Here is a 27,264-nt window from a genome sequence, read left to right on the forward strand (position 1 = left end):
AATTCTTTTTCCCTTTGATTGCAAAATTAGAAAATAAAAAGAACAAAAATGTCAAGTAGTCCAATATAAAGATTATAACTAAAATGTAATAGTTTCAAGTGAAAAAAATTACCATCAAGATTGACGGTTGAATGCAACATCATATTGGCAACTGGTAGGTCGTGGTCATGGCGAAGGGAGATCAAAGATTGACATTTGCTAAGCGATGGTGCAAGATCAAAGAGGCGAAAATGAGAAACAATACTAGAGGAGGGAGATTTACCTTCACTGTACTTAGGCCTTGTTTGGGAGGAAAGAATGAAATTGAATGAAAATGAATGAAAAGAATATTTTTAGAATATTTTTCAATTCCCTTGTTTGGGAGTTTTAATGGAAGGAATAGAAAGTTCATTCCTTATTTGGGAGTTTAAGTGGAAGGGAATGAGATGGGTAGAAGAGAATATTCATTCCTCTTTATTCCCTTAAACCCTTAAGTTTTCATTCCCCTTGAAATTGGGAGGAATGAGAGGGAATAAAATTAGATTTAATGAATTTTTGACTAAAACTCTCAAAATACCCCTATATATTCAACCATTTATTTTTAAAAAGGGGTCTAATAGTAATATTGTCATAAAATGATTCAATTCCATTTCATCTATGTTACTCCTAAACAAGATTACTTACATTCAATTCATTCTCATTCCTTTCAATTTAAAACATCCAATCACTGTTACTTAATTCCATTCCATTCTATTCATTTCTCTTACTTAAATACATTCCATTCAATTTCATTCATTTCCATTCTCTTATAATCATTCCATTACATTCTATTCCATCCCCTTATGAACTCCCAAACAAAAAGAAAAAGCAAGATAAAAAAAAAGGTGAGGAGAAGAAACTAAGAATGTAATAATCAGAGGGGAAAAAATATATATTTAAGAGTCTTAAAATTATGAAACAAAGAAAGTTCGACTTAGACAGAAATAGAGGATTTCTCTCCCGTAAGAAAAAGTTTGACTTATGGGTTAATATAATCCAACTAACAATTTTAACATGCCGGGTTTAGTTTGACATTTTCTTTTACTAGTTCAAAAATGCTCATAGTCATACTCAATTTTTATCTTCTAAATTCAAAGGAGTTATCCCGATCAATTTTTATTAAATCTATACACACACAATATAATTTCAACCTATAACATCTGCTTCATAATAATTATTTTTTATCATCTAATCAATACATCAATTGATTTTTAGAATAGGCATAAGCCACCTTCCATCTAACCAAATGCCGACTCACAAGTCCAAAAGCAATGATAATGGAAAGAAGAATAAAAATAAAAAAAATAAAACAAAATCCTACTTTATTTATTGAGATGGATGGGTGATGGGTACATTGGGTAGGGTAGAGTGAACGAGGACAGCAGTACACAAGTAGCCAAACCCAATCCCATATACAAACGAGCCCAGTCCGAGCGTGTGTTTACGACATACCATTGGGTACTATAAATATTTATATTGATATTGGCCCATCCAAATTCAATCCGAAACAAAAGGAGAGAATAAAAAGAGGAATCAAACCCGTTCCATTCCAAATGGCAGAGCGACTGTCACTGTTGAGTCTCACACTATCACCATCACCGTCAACTCCTGCTCCAACAACCATGGCTGCTTTCAGCACCACCGCCTCTTCTCGCATCCTACCCTCCGCTACCGCCGCCGCCGCCGCCGCCTCTAGAGCTAGGCTCTCTTTCTCTTCCTCTCTCAAATGCCTCCAATCCTCTCCTCTCGTCTCTCACCTCTTTCTCAACCAGGTCCTCTCTCTCTCTTTCTCTCCCTTATGCTGCTCTGTTTGTTTTTGTGTTTAACTGACTGTCTCTGATAAATTAGCTTTGTTTTTTTTTTTTTTTTTTAATTAAACTATCAGAAACGATCGCCGATGGTTCGCGTATCGGAGAGAGGTCTGAGCTCAACTGCTTCGCCGAAATGCGCGGCGGCGTCCGATCCTGACCAGTTGAAGAGTGCTAGAGAAGATATCAAGAAGCTTCTCGACACCAGTTTCTGCCATCCTATTCTGGTATTTTCCATCAATTTGAACTCAGCTTATTATGCAAGCGATTTTATTCGCTTTGAAACTGCTTCAATTTCATCAAGTATTTGCTTCTTTCTTTTTTGCCTTTTGAAGATTTTCTCGTTTGGATCAAATGCCTAGGGTTTTGAGAGTCTCAGTTATTTTGTATAAGTCATGGTTCTTCAACTTTTCACTTCTGCAAATTTTTTGTTAGAACCGTTGCGAACTTGAAATTGTCAGTAATTAAATGCTACATTCAAATTTCTTTAACTTTATGATTATATAATGTATATATATTCAATGGTTTAGTGATAAAGTAATTGGTGTTTGTAGTAGGATCATTAGTGCAAACAAAGTAGCTCCAAATGAAATTCTAAGCCCTAGTGGCTTGCTGTCTTAGGTTCAAATGACAAAGGTGAAATGGAACTTTAGATAAAGTGAGAACAAAATCATGCATATAGTAGAGGCAATGAGATGTTGACAGTCTTAACATGTTGATTGGATTGTTTATGTTGTTGTGACATAATTGAAACAGACATCGAACTATAGATAACGTTGCGACTTTTGTTACTAGTGAGGGATTTAGGCCATGGTGTGTTCTCTTGTTACTAACTTTAATCTTGAAAATGAATTTTTTAGGCAAAATATAGCTTACTGATTAGTTCACTATAGGTTAGTGTTGTTAAAAGCACAAGCGTGCACCTGATCGATGTGAAGCGCACATTAAAATTTTTTTTTATTAATGGTCAATACAACAAAATATCTTTGCCTAACAAAATCAATGCAAATATGCAATGCAATCCTAATCTACATAGTCATTATCCTCATTGAGCAAGGGACCATCATCATTGTCATCACAAGATTTGTAGCCCTCATCATTTTCCTTATCATCTTCATCTCCATCATGAGGAGCATGTTGTGAACTAGAACTTGAACCTGTTGCTTGCCCTAGTGGCCACATTCTTGATCTCAATTTGAATATTTCTTCTTCAACTCCAAAAGCTCTAGCAACACTACCCCATGTCAAAATATCATCATCAATCACAAGATCATCTTCAACAAATTCATCTAGTTCATCTTCTTCTACTCTTCTAGTCAACCACTCATTGCTATCATCTATTAGGTATATGGTAGCACACCACACTATTAGTTTTTATTCCCTCCAGCTCAACTGCTTCGCCGAAATGCGCGGCGGCGTCCGATCCTGACCAGTTGAAGAGTGCTAGAGAAGATATCAAGAAGCTTCTCGACACCAGTTTCTGCCATCCTATTCTGGTATTTTCCATCAATTTGAACTCAGCTTATTATGCAAGCGATTTTATTCGCTTTGAAACTGCTTCAATTTCATCAAGTATTTGCTTCTTTCTTTTTTGCCTTTTGAAGATTTTCTCGTTTGGATCAAATGCCTAGGGTTTTGAGAGTCTCAGTTATTTTGTATAAGTCATGGTTCTTCAACTTTCACTTCTGCAAATTTTTTGTTAGAACCGTTGCGAACTTGAAATTGTCAGTAATTAAATGCTACATTCAAATTTCTTTAACTTTATGATTATATAATGTATATATATTCAATGGTTTAGTGATAAAGTAATTGGTGTTTGTAGTAGGATCATTAGTGCAAACAAAGTAGCTCCAAATGAAATTCTAAGCCCTAGTGGCTTGCTGCCTTAGGTTCAAATGACAAGGGTGAAATGGAACTTTAGATAAAGTGAGAACAAAATCATACATATTGTAGAGGCAATGAGATGTTGACAGTCTTAACATGTTGATTGGATTGTTTACGTTGTTGTGACGTAATTGAAACAGACATCAAACTATATAGATAACGTTGCGACTTTTGTTAGTAGTGAGGGATTTAGGCCATGGTGTGTTCTCTTGTTACTAACTTTAATCTTGAAAATGAATTTTTTAGGCAAAATATAGCTTACTGATTAGTTCACTATAGGTTAGTGTTGTTAAAAGCATAAGCGTGCACCTGATCGATGTGAAGCGCACATTTAAATTTTTTTTTATTAATGGTCAATACAACAAAATATCTTTGCCTAACAAAATCAATGCAAATATGCAATGCAATCCTAATCTACATAGTCATTATCCTCATTAAGCAAGGGACCATCATCATTGTCATCACAAGATTTGTAGCCCTCATCATTTTCCTTATCATTTTCATCTCCATCATGAGGAGCATGTTGTGAACTAGAACTTGAACCTGTTGCTTGCCCTAGTGGCCACATTCTTGATCTCAATTTGAATATTTCTTCTTCAACTCCAAAAGCTCTAGCAACACTACCCCATGTCAAAATATCATCATCAATCACAAGATCATCTTCAACAAATTCATCTAGTTCATCTTCTTCTACTCTTCTAGTCAACCACTCATTGCTATCATCTATTAGGTATATGGTAGCACACCACACTATTAGTTTTTATTCCCTCCGTCCCACTTTGTTTGTCCTATTTGAAAAATCAAACTTTTTAAGGGATCATCATTTATTGTCTTATCTACTTTTTAAAAATGTATAAGTTTCCAAAACTACCCTTAAATAAATTTATCAAAAAATTGAATTAGTAAATTAATAGGAGTATAATAGGAACATTAGTAAATTAATGACTTTTATTTTTAGAAATTGGACAATGTTTTGGGACATCCTAAAATGGAATAGAGAACAAACAAAGTGGGACTGAGAGAGTATATATTAAATCAATGGCTTATATCAAACATATTTAAATCTAATGGCTAAAAATCAAATCAGGATTTTTATAGAAAAAATTTACAAAAAGCTCTAAAAAAGCGCGCCTAAGGAGCACTTTTGTGAGGGTGCCTCGCTTTAGAGGGAAAAAGCCCCAAGGCCTGTGCACTCTGCGCTTAAGCGTGCTTTTAACAACACTGCTATAGGTGGTTTCTCTCTCTCTTTTAATTGATAAGTTAAAAACGCACCTAATGGGTTTTGAACCCTCACCCTTCAGACATTCATGTACGAGGAGGAAGTGTCATTGATCTCATTAGCATTTTTCATTAGATATTCTATTCTGATATAAAGGATAGAAAATTTAATTCAGTTCGAGGCTTGAAGTTCTAGCAGTTGGAAAATGAACATTCACATTGTATGATCTTTTGTATTTGCAAAAAGTATTGTGTTATACTCATCCTGCTGGGCTAACATATACACTATAAGTTTATTTATACTATATGCAAAACATGTGGTGAAAAAGTGACTGTAGAAGGAACATCAACATTTTTATTATCTTTTTAATCAGTAAGTTACGCACACTTGCTGGTTATTTTTTTGATAAGTGCACACACTTGCTAGGTTTTGAACCCATGACTTTACCATTATTCTTTTCTTACATTCACGTGGTAGGTTTTGAACCCACAACTTCACCCTCATCCTTTTCTCACAAGAGTAGAAGGAAAATCAAAATTAGGATAAACCCTTAAAAGCATTTTCTTCTTTTGTTTGTGTGTATGTTGCATGTAAAAAGATTAATTGGGTAAAGGTTATGTAATTTATCAGCCTTTTATAAGCCTTGCTTGAAACCTTGGGAAAATTGATGTGAGACTTTAAAGACAAAACACTCAAATGACCAACTTACAAATGCAATTTGGTGATCATCATGTCAAATGAAATGTTCACTCAATACAGATTTTGTTTGCCAATTCACTTTATTATATTCGATGTTAACTATGCAATTAAGAAATACTCCCTCTATCCCATTTTGTTGATACTCTATTCCATTTTTGGTGTCCCAAAATATAGTCATCTTTAAAATGCTAATAAACACAATATTGATACTTTCCTAACTTGCCATTTACTTTATTTAAAAATTCAATACCTTTGATTCACGAAAGTTTTAAATTAATGTGGGTAGTTTTGGAAAGTTGTCTTTTTATTTAAAAAACAACTTATTAAATGATGTTCCCTTAAAAGCTGGATTTTCTAAACATGACCAACCAAATGGGAAGGAGGGAGTACTATTTTAGTAATGACCTTTGGAGATTTCTATTTATTGATATTGGTATTTATGTGAGTACCACATAGACAGATCTTTGGAACATTTAGGGTTTTTTTCCCCTGCCTACATCTAACCTAGTTTATGTAAAATAGGTTCGCTTGGGATGGCATGATGCTGGTACTTACAACAAAAACATTCAGGAGTGGCCACAAAGAGGTGGAGCTAATGGAAGTTTAAGATTTGAAATTGAGCTGAAACATGCAGCCAATGCTGGTAATGATACATGACCAACCAAATGGGAAGGAGGGAGTACTATTTTAGTAATGACCTTTGGAGATTTCTATTTATTGATATTGGTATTTATGTGAGTACCACATAGACAGATCTTTGGAACATTTAGGGTTTTTTTCCCCTGCCTACATCTAACCTAGTTTATGTAAAATAGGTTCGCTTGGGATGGCATGATGCTGGTACTTACAACAAAAACATTCAGGAGTGGCCACAAAGAGGTGGAGCTAATGGAAGTTTAAGATTTGAAATTGAGCTGAAACATGCAGCCAATGCTGGTAATGATTGAACATTGATTATTATTTAGCTTGATTAATGGTAATATTGTCTTACAAGCTGGCCTTTCAGGTCTTGTGAATGCATTGAAACTTCTTCAGCCTATCAAAGAAAAGTATTCTGGTGTGACATATGCAGACTTGTTTCAGTTGGCAAGTGCTACTGCTGTGGAGGTTGTCCTTATTCCAACTCTAGAAGTTTTTCTGAATAGAAATTACAAATTAAAAAAGATTTATTATGACCAATTCCTTGGAAATTTCAGGAAGCTGGGGGCCCCAAAATCCCCATGAAGTATGGAAGAGTGGACGTCACAGCACCTGAGCAGTGTCCAGAAGAAGGGAGGCTTCCTGGTAAGGAGCACAGAATATGCTGGTATTTGTATTTTGCAAAAAGAATAATCCAGCTTGTAAATCTGATGCAGCTTGTAAATCTTCTTTGCTTAAGCCTTTATGGTTTTATTTACGTTATTTTATTTTATTTTAAATTCATCTGATGACTAGATGCTGGCCCCCCTTCACCTGCTGATCATCTGCGTAATGTTTTCTACAGAATGGGATTAAATGACAAGGTAAAATTTTCATGAAGCTGTATGCTTGGTTTTTCGATATTACCTCACTATGCTTGTGATGTTTAACTGTGAAGCTGTTTAATGCTCAGGAAATAGTTGCATTATCTGGTGCACACACACTGGGAAGGTCCAGACCGGAACGCAGTGGTTGGGGCAAGCCAGAGACAAAGTACACGGTATGAAATCATCATCTTCTGTTCATGAGTGCAGAAGAGCATATTGTGACTAAGTTACACATTTCATACCATACTTATGAGGGGTTTGTGGAGTTTAAATATAAACACGCATATAAAATCTGCTATAGCAATCATAGAAAATTCAAAATAATACCTATAGCCATTGACCAGAGCTATTAAAGTATTCTTCTCTTATCATCATATTGTGTTAGATGATAAACCAGTATAAATTACGGCAAAGTGATTGATTCCATGATTGACAGTGGAAAAAAGCTTCAAGTTATATGCTAATATGATGAGAATAAGTATATGCTAATTTTGTGCATTATCAAATGATCAGGAACATCCTTTAACCCAGGTTGTTCAAGAGCCAGTAATTGATTCTGACCAGATACATTCTCATAGATAGGCCATTTATTCTTGTATGCTTAGACATCATGTATGAGGAATTTTTTTAGATTAAATGTTTGCATTGGATATCATGACTAATTACCCTTTAAACTCAAATTGTTGTATAGAAAGAATATACTAATGTTGAAATCCTTGTCTACCATGATTACTTTACCAGACGATGAAGACCATCATTTTATCAGCAATGTATGAGTCTTTTATCAGTATTATATGTCTATGTCCTTGTATTATATCAGCTAATGATTCTAATTTTACAAATAAATGCTTTACTGTGTTTCTTCTGTTCTGCGCAAATGATAGCTTGAGAATCTAGGATTAAATAGTAGTTGCTGCTATAATAAAAATAAAAGATGTCTTTTTTCTTTTTTCTTCTTTTTGTAATTTTTGGATTTGCTCTGTGCTTTTCATGCATAGAGTAGCCTTTCGTATATATATCATTCTTACTTATCAAAAATAAAAATAAAAAATAAAATAAAAGATGAAAAAGAAAAACAGCAAAACCAACTGCTACATATGACTGGCATCTTTTCCGTAACAGAAAGATGGGCCTGGAGCACCTGGGGGACAGTCCTGGACAGTGAAATGGTTGAAGTTTGATAATTCATACTTTAAGGTTTGAAAATCACAACTCTCTCTATGTATACATTATGAATTCCAAGGGGAGTGGGTGGAGAATTGAGAATTCCCATTTGCTGATTGTGATTGTTCTGTCAGGATATCAAAGAAAGAAGAGATGAAGATTTGCTGGTCTTGCCAACTGATGCCGTAATTTTTGATGATCCATCATTCAAGGTGAAACAAAATGAGTTTTGGCTGTGAGACAGTTATCTAGCGTGAAATTTTTTTTTGATACGTTACATGATTTTTAGGTATTTGCTGAGAAATATGCTGAAGATCAAGAAGCATTTTTCAAGGATTATGCTGAAGCTCATGCCAAACTCAGCAACCTTGGAGCCAAATTTGAACCTCCAGAGGTTTGTTATCCTTTAATGATTGTTTCTGCTGCTTTGCCATGGTTGCTAACCAAGTATAACTAGTTTCATTAGTTGGTGCTGATGCAAGAGCTGATTTTTGGCCTTGGCATGACATGGTTATACTAAATCTTTGAAATGGTCTGCATTATTGACAAAGTTCCATCAAGCCTATGTAACGTAACCCTGGTTAATGTTCATCACACATAATAAATGTGAAATATTATAGATTTTCAAATAGTAAAATTAGTTCTTGAATGATTACTCACTACAGAGCTAACGGGATCCTGATCAACAAGTATGTCCCCCTGTTGTAAGAAGAGGGTGGAGGGGTGTGTGTAATTACCAATATAAATAATAATTACTCACCACATGGACATGTGCACAAATTTGTAGTGACTTCAACCTTGTGGTTCTCTGGGCAATATTTCTGTTGAGTTTGCTTTGTATCAACCAACTACTTCTTACAATCCCCAATCCCAAATCTATGGCTCAAAGAACAGACATTTTATAGACCCACTGACTCACACTTGCACACAAAAGCATATTGAACTGTTATCTTTTCTTTCTTTTTTAATTTACTTAAATATAAGAAATTTCTTTATAATTTGTTGATAACTACTCTAAATGACTGCCTGAATTTGAATATCAGGGTATTGTGATAAATGATGGTCCATCAGAACCTGCACCAGAGAAGTTTGTGGCAGCCAAGTACTCATCTGGGAAGGTTGTAATCCTTATGAACTTACATCCTAATATTTTTTTAGTCAATGGTTGTCAGAAATTCCTTACAATTTTTGGCATGAGAATATCTGATAGAGAAAATTATTTTTGTTTGCAATTTGTTCATCATCTTTACTTTTCATGGTTTGCTGCAGGATTAAGAAACAAGTTTCTTGTTTTCTTGTGCCGTGTGTCTTTTAATAATACAAGATGAAGCTTTTTTCAAATCCTGTGAACTCACATCTAAAACATGGAAGTCTTAAATGAAGAGGAAAGGAATAAAATTCAATAGTCTTATCTATGTACTTGCAGAGTGAACTGTCAGAGACTATGAAGCAGAAGATTCGGGCAGAGTATGAAGCAGTTGGTGGAAGCCCAGATAAGCCTCTACCGACTAACTATTTCCTAAATATAATTATTGTGATTGGTGTTTTAGCAATTTTGTCATCACTATTTGGGAACTAGGTTTTCTGAGCCTTTTCGTGAAACTTCCATTGTTTGTTTGCACTTTGGTTTAATTGTGATATCACCAATGAGTAAATAGTGGATCTTATTGCATCAATAGAAGTCATAAAATGTTAATGAAGGTAACAAATTAGGATTTGCATGACAAGCTTGAGCTGAGTTTGTGAGAAATAACAAAGTTTAAGCTTGACTTGGTTTATTTTCTTTGACATGCCATGTTGGAGCTTAGCTTTGCACAACTGCGCTCGAACACAAGCCTGGTTTAAGGAGGAATATAGTTGCATGTATATATGCTTACTAAAAAGCATGTTATTTACCCAAATATGTTTATATTTTTGTAAAACTAGTTGAATGTACTAAATGAGCTCATGAGTTACGAGCTAAGCTCAAAAGCAAGCTTGTCTATTGAATGAGCTTGAATGTGTCTGAGTTCAACAAGTCAAGCTGAACTCGGACAGCTTGCTAGTGGTTTAGCTTATATAAGCCCTACCCATGTTTTGACTAGATGGTACAGTTATTGTCATCATGGGACTTCTAAAATCCTACCTGATGATAGTGATTAATGTGTACAAGTTTAGTGTTACACTTTCTTCATTCATAAGGAAATGTTTGAGATTAATACATCATCACTGTGAGATATATGGAATTAGGAATTATTTTATATAACTTGACACCGAGGAAAAATTACAATAAAAAGAAAGTGGGGTAAAAAGTTTCTTTGTACCACCTCTTTTTCCCCTTATTTTTTGCATTTTCTGGAGACTAAGAATGAATAACAAAGCTGTTTTGAATTTGTCGCCAACAACTTGGATCTAGCTTAAAGCTTTGGACAGAAATCAATTGATGTTTGCGGTCTGGGAGTCTCAGCACCAAAAGAAAAAACGGTGTCAAAGTGAATATTTCTGGGTTTTTGGCCCCACAAAAAGTGAATGCTTCTCCACTCTCAAGTCTCCACCCATCAGCATACTCACATCTACTCCATGATAAACTCACAGATGTTATGGAAATATGTGAATAAATCCTCCCCCTCCTCTACTGTCCACCTAAAAGAAAAACCGTCACCCTCAAAAGCAATAAAGGCATTCAACTTAGGTGACTCTCCTAGTTTGGCTTAAAATTTCATTTAAACACAAGCAAGAAAAGGCACTAAACTTAATAACACGCTTTAACTGTTTTAGTTTCCTTCTATACCTTTTATTTTTTGGGTTTTTTTTTTTTTTTTTTTTTTGAACAGCATTGCAAGACTTCAATTTTTTTAGAGAACTTGTGGTGTCTATTAAATTTAATTGATAAAGTCTCTTGTGATTAACTTCTGGTTGAATTTGTGAACGCGTTAGGGTTTAGGTTCCGCACCTCACTTGTGATTGGAATCTAGAGAAAGAAGAATGGCACTTCGCATTATGTAGCCGAAAGGCTGGATTGGCCTTCTGTGTGAACGGGATCTAAGTCTAGCCTTGAATAACAGTCATTTAAAATACCACATTTCAAGCTGTGCACAGATGTCATCTATCACTGAGTTTAGCTATCCATTCCTGCCTTTGACCTTTCAAGCCCTTTCTTCTCTTCATTATATGTTAGTGTATTCTCTGACCCTGTATTCTTTGTCCGTGTATAGCTGATGGTCATTGTGAATATATGTTTGCCTAATAAGGCCACACTTCCCATCAAAATAAAGCCACACTTGTAGTCTTGTACAAATGTTTGAAAAGAACCCTCTTTTGGAGTGCAATACACGAACAAACTCGTCCAATGCATTCAGAAATTTCACAGGTAACTTCGTGTAGCTTTATTCTGAAGATTTCTGAACGAATTGGTAGGGTAGAATACAATCCACTTGTACATATGGACTTTACTGATAATACATAGCCTAAATTGTAAATATAGAGCCACCTTGGGTTGGAGATTCTCAGTCCCGGCCGTTTGAAAAATACCCTAAACCCGATCCAATCTGACTCATGCACCCGGCACCCCTACCCAAAATATCTGCGTTGGATCTTTCCTCTTCTTCTTTTCTTCTTCACCCATGTACAGATGGTCTTTCTTTTTTCTTTTTAACCCAAAAAATGCACACATATTAATTTGGTCATTAACTGCCCTTCTTATTCCAACGCATTAATACCATACTATAAAACTCTTTTTCGGCTTCTTTTGAAACATATGCATTTGGCGTAAAAATTTGAGTTTTTGTCCACAGGTGAGTTAAATCACTCGTTAAGGAAAAGTCGAGCGAGTTTAACTACATTGGGAAGTAAGACAACTAATAAACAAATACTTTTTATTGAGAGGAAATATTAGCAAGCAGTGCTTGTTAAAATTTTTCTTTTTGGGTCTCGTTTAAAAAAAGAAAAAAAAATTGTCAAAAAAATTACCAAAAGAGATTAAAAAAATTGCCAAAAGCTGTCAAAAACTGCCCAAAAATCTGAAAAACTGCCAAAATATGTGCTCGTTAACACAATTCTTTATTGAATGATGTGTGAATGCTTAGAAAAAAAAAAAATTTACGGTAAAGAATTTAACCTTAATTAATGCACTTTGATACTCAACTACTGTTAACTAGATTAAAAGCTTTTAATATCTAGAATCATCCTATTTCTTGCTTATGCAACTTGTTGGCACTCTGGCAGATATTTCGAATGAAAAAGGCACCCTGTTCCGAGTTCATGTTTAAAGGCACCCTAATCATGTCTGCTTATGTTTTGAATGAAAAGGCATGCTTAATGTTTTGAAAGAAAAGGCTAGAAATTTAGAACTGATTTCGAAACCGACAGAAATTTCCAAATAGAAAATAAATAAATACCAGTTGTAAAAAGTGATGTGGTCAAAGCATGCAGAGTATTCACTAGAGAACATAGGATCAGAAAATGTTATTTCTATTAAAAGAAAAAAAAGAAAAAAACTTTTCTTTCCCTCGAAAGGTTTAAAGATTGAAAGAAATGATAGCTTTGTTCCCGTTTTAGGGAGCATGTAGGGCTTTATATTAATTATTACTCTATGGATTCATCATGTTTGATGCAGGGTCCTTAATCAGCCTTTTCCTGTTAAAATTTCTTTATTTCCTTTTTCTATATCTTTTCTTTTTCTGGGACATCCCCAGAGACTTTGGAGAGTTTCTTATCTTAGTTCACCTTCTAGTGGGGACTCAATTGTCTTGTACTTTTTGCCTCGTTGCATCGTTTAGTGGCTCTACTGTAAAGGTTAAACTAGTTGAAATGACCCTTTAAATTTTTTGATAGCAACCAATCCATGCAGTTGCACAGTGAGACAGCAAAAGCGACCTTTGCAATCTACCCAATTCGTTTGTTGCACCTGGCTAGGTGAGTATGGTTGATTGGATTTGGTTGTCGAGTTTCACAAAATTGTAGGCTGTCTTCAGGTAGGACGCAATACCTAATATATCTAAAATCCCAACGGCAAAATTTCGACCACAAATTAGTAAACATTTGGTACTACCAGATGTTTAGAATTGTAAAATGTCAAGGCCTGGGAAATTTATAGATCTTATTTTTCTTTTTTCTATTTCTTTCTTACCTTTCTCAAATTCAAGAATCAAAACACTCCATTCGGCCCTTTAATAATTTTGTAATATATTTTTGGGATATTTCAAAATATGATTATCTTTGAAAATTAGTTGACATAGTTTTAATAATGTTTATAGCTTGTTATTTCCTTTATTTGAGAAGCCAATACTTTAGTTTAGTTATATTTGAATTTTGAATTAAAGATTATAGTAGTTTTCAAAGCTTTATACGTTCTAAATTGGAGTATTAGTTTTCTATTGTATTCACTCGGGATATTGAAAAATGTGGTCCTTTTTGATAAGTCAGTGGATCAATACATTAATAATTGTCTTAGTCTACTCTTTCCTTCATTTGAAAGGTCATTATTCCTTCTTCTTCTTTTTAATCTTAAGATTAAAGTAAAAAGGATAGTATTAGAAACTTATAAATTTTTTATTGAAAATAATGTATTAAATAATATTCCTTAGAAAATAAATTGAATTTTCTAAATTTAACCTATGGGAGGAAGTGTTTAGAAAAAAAAAATGCATTAAATCATGTTCTTTTAAAAAATTAAATTTATAAACATAATCGTTAAAAAAAAAAAAAGGATATTAAGAGTATGAAATATGCCCCCTTCTTGGCTTATTGTCTCAATTGTAAATTGGGTCTTGTTTTTTATACGATAAAAGAATTGATAGGATAGACTATATGTTATTCTTAATTTTGTTAAGGGGGAAATGTATAAAATAATAAATAAATAAATAAAAGAGAGGCAAGTTTACACCTTGGTTTCATATTAGATCCGAGGTTTATAATTTTGTTAATTAAAATTCAAAACTTTTCCTTCTCCAAAAAAAAAAAAAAATCCAAAACTTGCGAAATTGTTTCATTTTGAAATTTTTGTCCATTTTCATTATTCTAGAAGGTAACAGAGAAGAAAAAAGCACAAAATGATTGCGAATAAAACTTTCCATTTCATGTGGGGCTTGGTAGGCATTGAACATAGAGGGTAGAAAGAGTAAATTTCGTTTAGAATAAGATAACCCCACTTAGATTGTGGAAGTGAAAATAAATCTTCTATGGTAAAACATAGAAGTTGGTTATCTAGGGGAAACTAGGTAAAACATAAAGTTTTTATCAATGGTTGCCCCTTTTTCATGTTACTGTCTATAATAATAGACAACAAAGATGAGTGGAGGCTTTAGATGAAAGTGGTTTCATATGTTTTGAATTCCTCTTTTTTTTCTTTTTCTTTTTTTTCCCTCCCTTTAAACTCATATGTTTGGGATTCTAATTGACAAAATTAAAAACTTGAAATCTAATCTAAAATCAGGTATAAACTCTAGACTTTTTTTTTAATGTAATTTTGTTTCATATAGTTTTGACTTTGTATTTTAACAAAATAAAATAAAAACAAAAATAATAGCAGTTTTTTTTTTAATAATTCGATAATTATAATGAAAAATGAAGAGAGGGGATTTGAACCCTAGAAATGTTTCAAATATATCAGGATGTCCCAATCAATTTGATTACAAGAATTTTGACAAATACTAATAAAAGGTGAAATTAACCAAATCCTTGTAAATTTACAATGATCCTGTCATTGTCCGCATTCCAGTTCCACATGCTAGAAACCCAAATACCCCTCCGCCTCTAATACTTGGCAAAAGGGTCATTTTCTTTATGTCCATCATGAGGAAAGCTTGTCAGTCATAAAAACATGATTATGGTTTTGAACGTAATTATCACCCCGAAATTTAATTTGAATTTAAACTTTAATTATAGAGTGGGGGGACACTAATTAATACGTAGACAGATACAGGAGTTGGAAAAAAGATGAGAGAGGAGGCAATATTGGATAGAGGGGAGAAGGAGGAGAAGTGGAGGGGGAGTATAGTAGAATTGGCTGAAAATAAGTTAATTTTGGACCAAATATATCTAACTCTATTCTACTTCTCCTCCCTCCTCTCAATCCAAATGAACCATTAGAGATTTGCTAATGCTGCCTTATTATTACACTTCTAAAACTAATCTCATGCTAAAAACTTATTCTCAAAGCATTTGGTTAGCCCAATTTTCGTAATTGATTACAACTTTTTATCATAAAAGTTATTTATTTTTTTAGTTACAATGGTTAATGGGATAGGGATACCTTAGATGTTTTCAAAATGTATCAATTAAACTACAAAACTCTTGACTATTATAAAGTATTGAACACTAAATAGTTTTCAAATGATTCATCCATCCCAAATGAAAACTGAGTGATAATCTAAGCATAGAGCAATTTAGGGGTATTCGTTCGTAGGATGATGTTGATTTTTATTTATTTAACAAAAAAAATACATTGTTCACATATGACACACCTGTCATTACTAATGCATTCTGGTATTAGGAATGGCAACGAGATGGGTTCGGGTTGGGTTTCTTTATGCCTGGACTTGACCTATGGACTTGTACCCATTACCCGAACCCGGCCCGTTTAATAAACAGGTTTTTGTTGTTGCACCCAAACCCGACCTATCAGACCCCGCAAGCCTTATGGGCCCTGGCCCAAAATCACAAACCCAGAAATCAGTACAAACCCAAAATCACAAATCATGTAATATACATGTAATTTTCTTGGTAGTCATAGCATTTTCTTGCCATCCAAACAAATGCCAAGATCTAACAAACCAATCTCTACAAAAAATCCAACAAATCCTAGAAATAAAATTAGCAAATTTGAAAATCCCAATAACAAAACACCAAAAAAACCTAACCCAAATTTTGCTCACAGAAACACAAAAAGAAAAAAAACACAAATTACACCGATTGTGGATCTATAACAGGTGAGGGGTGGTTCACAGTGGATCTGTAATGGGCGAGGTGCTTGATCGCTTGATTGTGGTTGGTGACAAACCTTAGACTGGTCGGTGGAGAATGATTGAGAGTGAGTGAGACCTTGGATCGACAGAGAATGATTGGACCGACGGAGAATGAGTATGCGTGAGGTGTGAGCTAAAGTTTTAGGGTTTATAACTATTACTATATATGTGTGTGTGTGGGGGGGGGGTATTTTAGTAATTTAGAATATAACTGGGTCGGGTTCGGGTTCAGGTCGGGTTTTAATAAAACCTAAACCCAACTCGGACCCATTTCGAGTTTTTTTTACCCAAACCCGACCTTATTCTTTATCAGGTCGGGTAAAACCTGACCCATTAGGGTCGGGCCGAGCTAGGTACTCACAGGTCGGGCAAAAATTGCCATCCCTATCTAGTATAACTTTCTAGAAAGCATTGGTATAAGTAACACAAAATGTTGAACACAAATACTTGATATAATCCAAACAATTTTTTTACAACCACATTATTTGTCGCAATTGATTACATCAGAGTTATGGCAATAATTTTGGTACAAAAGTTGTATTCTTAGATTTTTTGTAATCAAAATCTTTTGCTACCTCAATAAAGAGTTTTGTAATTTAACTGAAACTTCTTGGTATTTTCAACGAAGACGTTCAAATTACAAATTCTTGTCTCTCAATGATCGAATTATTTTAAAAAAAAAAGATCTAGAAGATAAATAAAATAAAATAAAAAATTGATAGATGCAAAGTACAAGAATCTTATTCTCATTTCTGATACACACAGATGAGAAAGGAGCAACGGGAAATTTGGAAAGTTATGACTAAGGGAGCTTAGGATTTAGATCCCGTGCAATATTAAGGTTATTGCATAGATGCAATTATGGATAGGAAGGGGTAAAAGTTTTTAAAAAAAAAATGTTAACTTTTCTTCTTAGTTGTCTGATATATATATTTTCTTTTTTAAAGGTTTTTATCTGGATCTCGAGGGAGCATGTCCAATGAGTTCCCAACTTTAATTCCAACTCTTTTGGCTTTTATTATCCCTTTGAAAACATGAAATGCGTAGGCTCAAAACTTGTATCACGACTCAAATCCATGAATAAAGTTTATTTCTTTGTTTGAAAAAAAGAAAAGGATAATTACATAGGAGGTCTCAAATTTGACTGTCATGTCAAATTAATAGTGTTAAATCTATAATGCAGAAAGGACACAAAAGTCATCTTTTAGACCTATGTGTACACTAAAAAAATCTTTAGATAAATTATACTTCAAACTCAATAATTAGGGATGGTTATAAATTGAACCCCACACTTGCAAAAATTTTAAATTAATCCCTACATCTTTGAAAATGTGTTAATTCAGACCATACTCATAACTCATTCATGATAATTTTGGTACAAGAAATTATTTTAAACAAAATGACACCGCCTGATTGTTTCCAAATATATGTAATGCATTTATTATATATGAACATTATTTCATTCTATGCCACATAATGTAATTATGTTAAAGTATTTTCCTTCATGAAATAAAATCCGGGTGCAGCAACCTTCATGGCCCTTACATGAGATTGGCAAGAGGGCAAAGGAGTTGGTGGTGGAGTTTTTTGATGCCCATGCACAGCCCACTAGATCACAGGTGCACCGACACAATACAAAGTGGACTAAACCTCCAGAGGATTGTTATAAGACTAACTTTGATGCAGCTTTATTCGAAAACAGCAACTGGGCAGGTATTGGGGTGGTGATTAGGGACTGCAATGGGGATGTTATGGGTGCTCTAAGTCAGAAAATAGTGCTACCTCAATCCATAGAACATGCTGAAGCATTGGCGGCTTCTCGGGCTGTGAGATTTGCAAGGGAGCTTAGTCTTTCCAATGTCATGTTTGAGGGAGACTGCCTACGGATTATTAATGCTATCAATACAAAGGAACCATGCCACAATCTATTTGGACACATCATTGAAGAGGGGGGGGGGGGGGGGGGGGGGTATTTTAGTAATTTAGGATATAACTGGGTCGGGTCCAGGTTCAGGCCGGGTTTTAATAAAACCCAAACCCAACTCGGACCCATTTCAAGTTTTTTTTACCCAAACCCGACTTTATTCTTTATCAGGTCGGGTAAAACCTGACCCATTAGGGTCGGGCCGAGCTAGGTACTCACAGGTCGGGCAAAAATTGCCATCCCTATTTGGTATAACTTTCTAGAAAGCATTGGTATAAGTAACACAAAATGTTGAACACAAATACTTGATATAATCCAAACAATTTTTTTACAACCACATTATTTGTCGCAATTGATCACATCAGAGTTATGGCAATAATTTTGGTACAAAAGTTGTATTCTTAGATTTTTTGTAATCAAAATCTTTTGCTACCTCAATAAAGAGTTTTGTAATTTAACTGAAACTTCTTTGTATTTTCAACGAAGACGTTCAAATTACAAATTCTTGTCTCTCAATGATCGAATTATTTAAAAAAAAAAAATCTAAAAGATAAATAAAATAAAATAAAAAATTGATAGATGCAAAGTACAAGAATCTTATTCTCATTTCTGATACACACAGATGAGAAAGGAGCAACGGGAAATTTGGAAAGTTATGACTAAGGGAGCTTAGGATTTAGATCCCGTGCAATATTAAGGTTACTGCATGGGATGCAATTATGGATAGGAAGGGGTAAAAGTTTTTTTTTTTAAAAATGTTAACTTTTCTTCTTAGTTGTCTGATATATATATTTTCTTTTTTAAAGGTTTTTATCTGGATCTCGAGGGAGCATGTCCAATGAGTTCCCAACTTTAATTCCAACTCTTTTGGCTTTTATTATCCCTTTGAAAACATGAAATGCGTAGGCTCAAAACTTGTATCACGACTCAAATCCATGAATAAAGTTTATTTCTTTGTTTAAAAAAAAGAAAAAAAGAAAAGGATAATTACATAGGAGGTCTCAAATTTGACTGTCATGTCAAATTAATAGTGTTAAATATATAATGCAGAAAGTACACATTAGTCATCTTTTAGACCTATGTGTACACTAAAAAAATCTTTAGATAAATTATACTTCAAACTCAATAATTAGGGATGGTTATAAATTGAACCCCACACTTGCAAAAATTTTAAATTAATCCCTACATCTTTGAAAATGTGTTAATTCAGACCATACTCATAACTCATTCATGATAATTTTGGTACAAGAAATTATTTTAAACAAAATGACACCGTCTGATTGTTTCCAAATATATGTGATGCATTTATTATATATGAACATTATTTCATTCTATGCCACATAATGTAATTATGTTAAAGTATATTCCTTTTCTCAAAAAAAAAAATGTTAAAAGTATTTTCCATAACAGCATCACACAAAATGGGTTTATACTTTATAGTTTGGATTGAAACGTCTTTGAATGTGTGAGGTTTAAAAGGTAAATTACCCAAATCTTTTTACATGAGTATTAAGCAATATTATTTTTGTGCAAAAAGATAAAATTGTAAACAAGATGGATTTTTTTTTTGTTTGGATAGTAATTAAGGATATATAATTGAATAACTAAACAGAAGGTATAAAATTATCCAAAAAAAAAAAGAGTATAAGGCCGATCAATACAAACTGTTAAATTACCGATTGTCTCAAAAGTTTAAACTGTTAGGAAGTGATGAATTTAATTACTTAACCATAATTTTAACATTTCTCCTCATTTGTGGGCCTAAACTTCCCCTTAATAAGTGGAGACTCAATAAATGGGAATTTAATATTTTAAATGGAATGTAGAGTGAAGACAAAGATCGATCTCAGGATCTTTTACTTTGATGCCATGTTAAATTACCGATTGTTCTAAAAGTTTAAGTTTTTAAAACAATTAGTAATTAAACATCATCCACTAGTTAAGATTTTTATGGTGCCAAAATATCACATGTAAATCTATGGGGAGAATTTTGTATTTAAAGAAGTCCTGAGTACTCCTGAGAGCAATTTCACATGAAGTTCTATGTATTTTTTGAAATTGCGGTGCAATTAGGCAATTAATCAAAACACATCTGATTCCCTTTTGACAAAAGCAAAAAAAAAGTAAAAAGCCACGGTCTTTTATAAAATCTGGGAAGTTATCAAATCCTTGATTTTCCAAGCTTTATATTTTTGAAGGAATACAATTCTATTTGACGCGTTTCGGTGTTGACAATAGAAGCAGGAATCTAGAGACGTAAAGGAATTTGATATTTTGAATTGTTGTTTGGGAAATTGACAGGAGTTCAAATTTCAAAGCTTTGAAACATTTTCATATTTTCTTGCCTTGACGTCCAAGTTTTCGACTACTCTTGTCTGTACGGTGGTTCCTAGGAATTTTTGAATCATATGAAGACATAAAAAATACCCTTTTAGAAGAAATGCACAAGACACGTTTTTACTATTTGTTAAAGTGAAAATTTATTTTTGGTTTTTACATTAAAAATACAATTTTATCTATATATTAGTATTATGCTCGTGCGTTGCACGATTTTAATTATAAACTTTTAGTATAATTTTATTGAAAAATAATAAATTAATAATCTCTTGAATTTAGATCATATAAATTGCATATAAATTATTGTTCTTAAAGGTATCAAGCAATCACACAAATTATTTATATAAAAAAATTCCTAAATTTAATAATTAAAAACCTATGGAAACTTAACCAAAGGTATTTCATTTGCCAAAAAAATAAACATAATTCTTTTCTAACTTATCGGTTGTCTTATAATGACATTTTTGTAGCGCACACATATAATATTACTAACAAAAAAAAAAAAAAAGTAACATAAAAATTGTACTATTCAAGAAAATTAATTTAATCAAATAATGCACATATAATCATAACTCAAATACAACCAAGAAATAAAAAAGATGAAACCCTTGTTGTAGGAGGAAATACAAAATTTGATCATTCCTAAATCATTATTAGATAAAGCCTATGAGGAAAAAAAAGGATGAGTACAAATAATTCATAAATGCAAAACCAAACAAAAGAAAAAGAAAAAAAAACTAAACATATTTTTTTAGGATAAAAAGGAAGAATAATCCAACCTTTACCCTAACACAAACGGTACATCAAAGTAATAGATGTACTATCAAAAAATTAAATAAAGAGTAATAGAAGTAAATTTTCCTTAAAAAGTTGCAATATATGCTTAAGAAAAATGATCTTATGAGTCAATTTAATGAATTTCACGGTATGTATGGATTCACATTTCACATGTTAAGAGAGAAATCTCATGAGATGCCAAGATGCCTTCTTGACTTAGATATCCATCTTCCACACAATCCTACAGAACAAAGTTCAAAGAGAGGAGTACACATCTTTAGCTTTTCAAGAAAAGTAGCTATTAGTCTTTCATCAATCCCTAATGAATATATCAAAGTTTTTTTTTTTTTTTTTTTTTTTCTTATACCTTTAAGTTTAACTCAAATAATAACTGATGTGGACAAATCATGAAGGTGAAATATTTATAGAAGAAGGTGAAATATTTATAGAGGTTTATAACTTTATATAATATATTTCATGCTTTTAATGACTCATAAGAAAAACCATAAATTAAAAAAACACAAACACAAAAATAACAAAGAAGAGAAACATACCTATAATAATATGGATGGTGACTTTGATAAAACATTTTACTACAAACAAAACCAACTCAAATAATAACTAATGACAAATCATAAATGTGAAAATATTTATATAGGCTTATATAATGAGTTTCATGGATTTAAAATTGACTTTATGACTCATAAACCGAACCATAGAAAAGAAAAATAAAGTGAATAAACATAGTTGTAATAGAGTGGATGGTGACTTTGATAAAACATTCTACTATAAACAAAACAAACTGAAATAATAATTGATGTTTGACAAATCATAAAGGTGAAATATTTATAGAGGTTCATATAATTGATTTCACGGATTTATAATTGCATTTATGACTCATAAGCAAAACATAGAAACAAAAACAAAAATAGAAACATATCTGTAATTGCGATGGTCACTCCACAAGTATAAATGCTTATGAGGTGTGGGGGCCAAGGGCCGGCCGGCCGGATTTCAAGTCATCAGGAGGGGAGCTTTACACACATATACTTAGATTAGGTTAGAGTAGAATTTCTATCTTGTAAAAAAAAAAAAAAAAAAAAAAAGCATTCTACTGCAAACAAAAAGAGAGATATGAACTTATTATTATTAACAAGGGGGAGAGAAAACAAATGGATTAGAACAATAAGTATTGTTTCTATCTCCAAAAAATTTATAAAAAAAGAAAATAAAAGAAAGAAAGAAGCTGTATATGAAGAAGTTGTGTATTTGAATATATAAGAATACACTAAAAAAATTGTATATATAGAGAATTTTCAATTGTGAAGATGCTAGATTTCTAATCAATTTAGGAATTATAAGATAAATACAATTATTAGGAATAAGATATGTATTAAAAAAAATATCACAATTAATGTTTTTTTTTTTTTTTTTAAAAAGAAAAAAAAAAAAAGAAGAACAAAACGTAAAACTCATCACTTAGGATGCATGTTTATCCAAAAAACTTGGAAGTTAGGACTTGGCAAAGTTCAATTAGACATAGAATTTCAAATTATATTGAAGTTAAATTATAAGAGAAATTATTAGATGGTTTGGAATTAAAGATGTGGGGGGAAAAAGGCCCAATCTAACATAGTGGGCCTAGAGCCCCATGTGAGGATTACTGTGCGTCCGAAGAGAAGGAGATGGTAAGGGCAAGACCCATCTGGAAGAAAGATCCCCAGAAAGGATGGTTGCCGACCGAGGAGACCGCCTTCCGTCCGAGGAGATTTTATTCCTCGGACGCGAATAGTATTGATTGATCAAACGTGTGGAAGGTCCGAATGATTTTCCTAGCAACCCCAATGATCAAGATAAGCTCTGGGTATATCTGGAGAAGATAAGAATGAGGAAATATCTAAAGGAAAAGTTGCTACCACCGCATTTAAGGCACTACAGCAACTTCTTTGGCCGCATTTATGTGGAGAAGACCTCTGAACAGTGTAACCTCACCTACCGCCACTCACAGAGAGCTAGAGGAAATACTTGACGTGACATATACTCAAGTAGAGTCATAGATGAGGAACAAGTGGACGATGGGGATGATGGGAAAAGAGGCTATATAAAGGAAAGAAGCTCTTGAGAAAGAGAAAGAGGATGAGGGAGAAGAAAACAAAAAAGCTTTATTGTAACCCTAAGATCTGTATTCACCATATAATCAATAATATGCCTCTTCGGATACCAATTCTTTACGTGTAAATTCATGTTGGTTTATGCTTGAGGGTTGTGATTAATTGTTGTCGATTCCATAATCAACCTAGCTCTTTCACCCATTCTCTACAAATTCATTGTTTTGGGCTTGGGCCACAAATCCTAACCCTACAAAAGAAATACCAATTCTGTGTGAAATTCTAATCAATAGTGTATTTTTTTCTAAAATTATTTTTTATCTATAATTTTTAATTTTAAATAAAATACTAATGGTTACACAATCGTAATCTAAGTAAATTAGTTATCTTATCCATGTTTTGCAATTTTTTTTTTTAAAAAACTTGTGTTATCATTTTAAATCTAAAAAAAAAAAAAAATTCTTCCTAAAAAAATATATCTAAAAAAAATTCTAAAATATGGATTAGACATTTTTTAGTGTAGTAATTAAAAAATAAGAAGAATTAGATTACATTATGTCTCTAAATTTCTACAATTTAAGATGCATTAAACATCTTTTTTTAGTGTAGTACATTACTGCAATTTAAGATGCATTAGACTTTTTTTTTTATATATATAAATGTTTTATTTTTACATGTAGTGTAGTAATTAAAAAAAAAAAAGTTGTTGCATTTTTTATAATACACTACACGTACAAAATAATGATTATATGGATAAGATAAAGAATTTGGATTGTAATCAAATTATAATTTTTATCAATTTAGAAATTATAAGAGAAGAAAAATTATATATATATATATATATTTTTTAATCTAAAAATAGGATTACATGGATAAGATAAAGAATTTGGGTTGTAATTAAATTTAAGATTTTTATCAACTTAGAAATTATAAGAGAAGAAAAATTATATATATATATATATATATTTTAAATCTAAAAATTAAAAAAAAAAAATTAGAATATGGTAAAGCTACTTGGCGCAACCACGACATCTAAACCCAACTTTTATTATATAGTATATGTAGGGACTCGGTTTTAGAAAAGTTCCCCAACAATACATTTTTAGAGAGTGGATCGAAGGTTAAGGCCCTAACAGACTAGCAACGGTATACAAATCACTTCTTTTTCATTGAAGGGGAGTGAGCCCAGTTTACAATTGAGGGTGGCTTCTCGGCACCCGTCCGAGGAGACTCCCCTCCCTGAAACTAACACTACCTCTAGGTTCTCCTATGTCACTCCCTTCAATCCTCCAAAGTTCCAAAAAAAGAGGCCTCTTACCCTCCTTTGCTCGCCTTTCTTTTATCGTTCCTCCTTTCTCCTATCTTCCCCTTCCTTCTGTTGATCATCCATTGGCCTCCATTCTAACCCTCCGTCCCATCAGAGGTCTTATCCGTACTCAAGTGGCTCACCATGATCGATGTTCCCCTGCCAAGGGGTTACATCCCCATTAATGCGGCCAAGGGGGTTAGGTGAGCGCATTCAATGCGGAGGTGACAGCTCACCTAAGGCTTGCTCCTTCGCCGTGCTCCTATCACCGACGCGTGGCACTAGGTCCTCTCCTCCTCGGATATTCAAGGAGTCCTTTGGTGGGGTGGTCCTCGTGTTTTTCCGAGGTCTCGGACGTCCGAGGACAGGGTCATCCTCGGATATGCTCCTCAGAGGTTGGTCTTCGCGATTTCATTCTCGGACCCATCATGCATCCTTGGCGTGGGCCATTTGGGGCTGGCTTGGAGTGGGCCAAGGCTACCCGATTTTGGCCCCACAATAGCCCCTCAAAATCTTGCTGCACGCATCCTCGGGTGGGGAGAATGATTTTGACATCCTCGGCCTTACCCCCCATCAGTACTGGGGTCTATTAATCTGCCCAAGGCACGGCGCAGACGTTTCGGAGCGCGTAACGTGCCTGTAATTAAATTCAGGCGGCTCTGTGCTCCCCACGTCTAATGAGGCGTTACCAATCCAACGGTGGAGGTTTGTCTCGCATTTGTGGACGGGAAAACCCGCATGGCTCTTCGATTTGAGGTATAAATACCCATACGAACCGCTTCTTCCTGTTCCTTATTTGTAATCAAGAATTCTCGTGCATCCTTCCTGAATTCAGCCACACTCTCACTTACATCTCCAGCACAAAAAGCCTGTCCGAAGAGCTCCTCCTCTTCCCAGTAAGTCGCTCTATCCCTCTTTACCCCTTCTTCTACTTCGCCAGTTCTTTCTTAGTTCTTTTAAGTGTCAACTGATGGGTAGGTTTAAGAAATACGTCGATACTGAGGAGGCGATGGAGAAATTCATCATCGACTACAGAATTCCCGGTAATGTAGGTCTGAGATATTGTAAGGACGGAGATTGGCGCATACACAGACGGGAGGGCGAGGTGGTAATTCCCATTGTTGCCTTCCTTGAAGGGGGGATGACGATCCCCATGGGGCCGGTGATGAGGGACTAGCTCACGCACTTCCGGTTGGCCCCTACCCAGTGTGGGATAAACGTCTTTAGGATTTTGGGCTGTGTGGACGCCCTGAACGAGAAGATGGGGTTAAGGTTGACCCACCATGACGTGAACTGGTGCTACAACCTTCAGCTCCTTAAGGGCAAGTCTTATTACCTGAAGATGTGAGACGACAGGGTGCGACTCATTCAGTGCCTCCCTGAGTCCAGCAAGGGGCTCAACGAGGATTTTCTCATTGTGTCAGGGGAGTGGCACGATGGCCTTCACTGCCCAACAACAGAGGGAATACCAGGTGGGGCGGTGGGAAATATGAGGGGTTTCAAGTTCTCGTCTTTTTTCTTCCCCCCCCCCCTTTTTTTTTTTTTTTTTTACTAACGCGGTGGTGCTTTCCGTTTGCAGACCCGCACGCTTTTGAGCGCCACTTCCATTTGGTCAACCGGGAAGATTTGCAGAAGGTGCTGAGGGCGTCGGTTTATATAAACGAGGACGACAACCAAGTTAGGGCCGCCCACATAATCTTGGGGTATAAACCTGTCCAGAAATCATTCTCGGTTCCAAAGCACGTCATCCTATCTAACGATCCTCGGCTTCAGAGGATTACTGTGACCGAGGACGGATTTCAGTTCCCTGAGGGGCCCTCCGGACCAGAAGTTGTTGCTGCAGCCGTCCCTTCTTCTTCCCAAGCATTCGTCGAGGCTGTCGAGGAGGATACAGAGCGAGAGGAGGACGCGTTCGACGTTTTTGCCTAGCTTGATTAGTCTAAGGACCCTTCTGGGGACTTGGGCGACCTTCATTTGACCGAAGCGGACCTCCTCGCTTCAGAAGCCCTTTCTCCGCCAACGATAGGTTACAAGAGAAAGCCCACCACCAGATTGATGGACCTGATTGAAGGCCAACCGAAGAAGTCCCAGCAGAAGCTTCCCTCTCCTCTTTCGAAGACTAGGTCGACTTCTGCTCAGCAGAAGCCTCCTCCTCCTCCTCCTCCTCCTTCCCGGACGAGCCTGCCTTTTGGGTCCGTGCCTGCCGACCCCAAGAAGAAGAAGAATAAGGGCAAAAGGCCTGTGGAGGATAAAACGGTGTCTTCACAGGAGGAGGACAACACTCTGCGGTCGACCAAGCAGCTTAAGATAGGCGGCAAGAGCTAGGACAGGCAGGTCGTCGACACCGCGCCCTAGGCTCAGGCTTGGCTCCCAACCCCGATGCTTCATGGGGAGCCCCTGAAGGATGACGCCTCCCTCAGGGACTTCAATAAGGGCGAAGGTGCGCACGTGGCCGACGCGCTGGAGAGGTGCTTGCTACTCCCAGCGGACATGGCCGAGCTGAACTCTATGAGGAGTAAGCAAGTCTTCCTCAGCCTTAAGCAGTATCTAGGGATGGTAAGGACTGTAACTT

At 34.7% G+C, this 27,264-nt stretch overlaps 1 protein-coding gene across 2 annotated transcripts; it reads left to right on the forward strand.

Annotated features, from left to right (window-relative positions):
• Nucleotides 1-1,500: 1,500 nt before the first annotated feature.
• LOC111986906 (probable L-ascorbate peroxidase 6, chloroplastic/mitochondrial) lies at nt 1,501-10,006 on the forward strand. Of its 2 annotated transcripts, none has more exons than XM_065760386.1 (12): nt 1,501-1,790; nt 1,904-2,053; nt 6,151-6,271; nt 6,635-6,735; nt 6,825-6,912; nt 7,063-7,130; nt 7,220-7,306; nt 8,256-8,330; nt 8,432-8,509; nt 8,587-8,691; nt 9,341-9,415; nt 9,724-10,006. In XM_065760386.1, the coding sequence occupies exons 1-12, from the start codon at nt 1,572-1,574 to the stop codon at nt 9,874-9,876; spliced, it is 1,320 nt and encodes a 439-aa protein (XP_065616458.1). In that variant the 5' UTR covers nt 1,501-1,571; the 3' UTR covers nt 9,877-10,006. The 2 variants fall into 2 exon arrangements, with proteins under 2 accessions (XP_065616458.1, XP_065616459.1); XM_065760387.1 differs by lacking the exon at nt 1,904-2,053 and adding an exon at nt 3,182-3,322.
• The last annotated feature ends 17,258 nt before the right edge of the window (nt 10,007-27,264 follow it).

This window comes from Quercus suber, unplaced genomic scaffold (genome assembly GCF_002906115.3).
Source record: "Quercus suber isolate HL8 unplaced genomic scaffold, Cork oak 2.0 scaffold_364, whole genome shotgun sequence".
Taxonomy (NCBI): Eukaryota; Viridiplantae; Streptophyta; class Magnoliopsida; order Fagales; family Fagaceae; genus Quercus; species Quercus suber.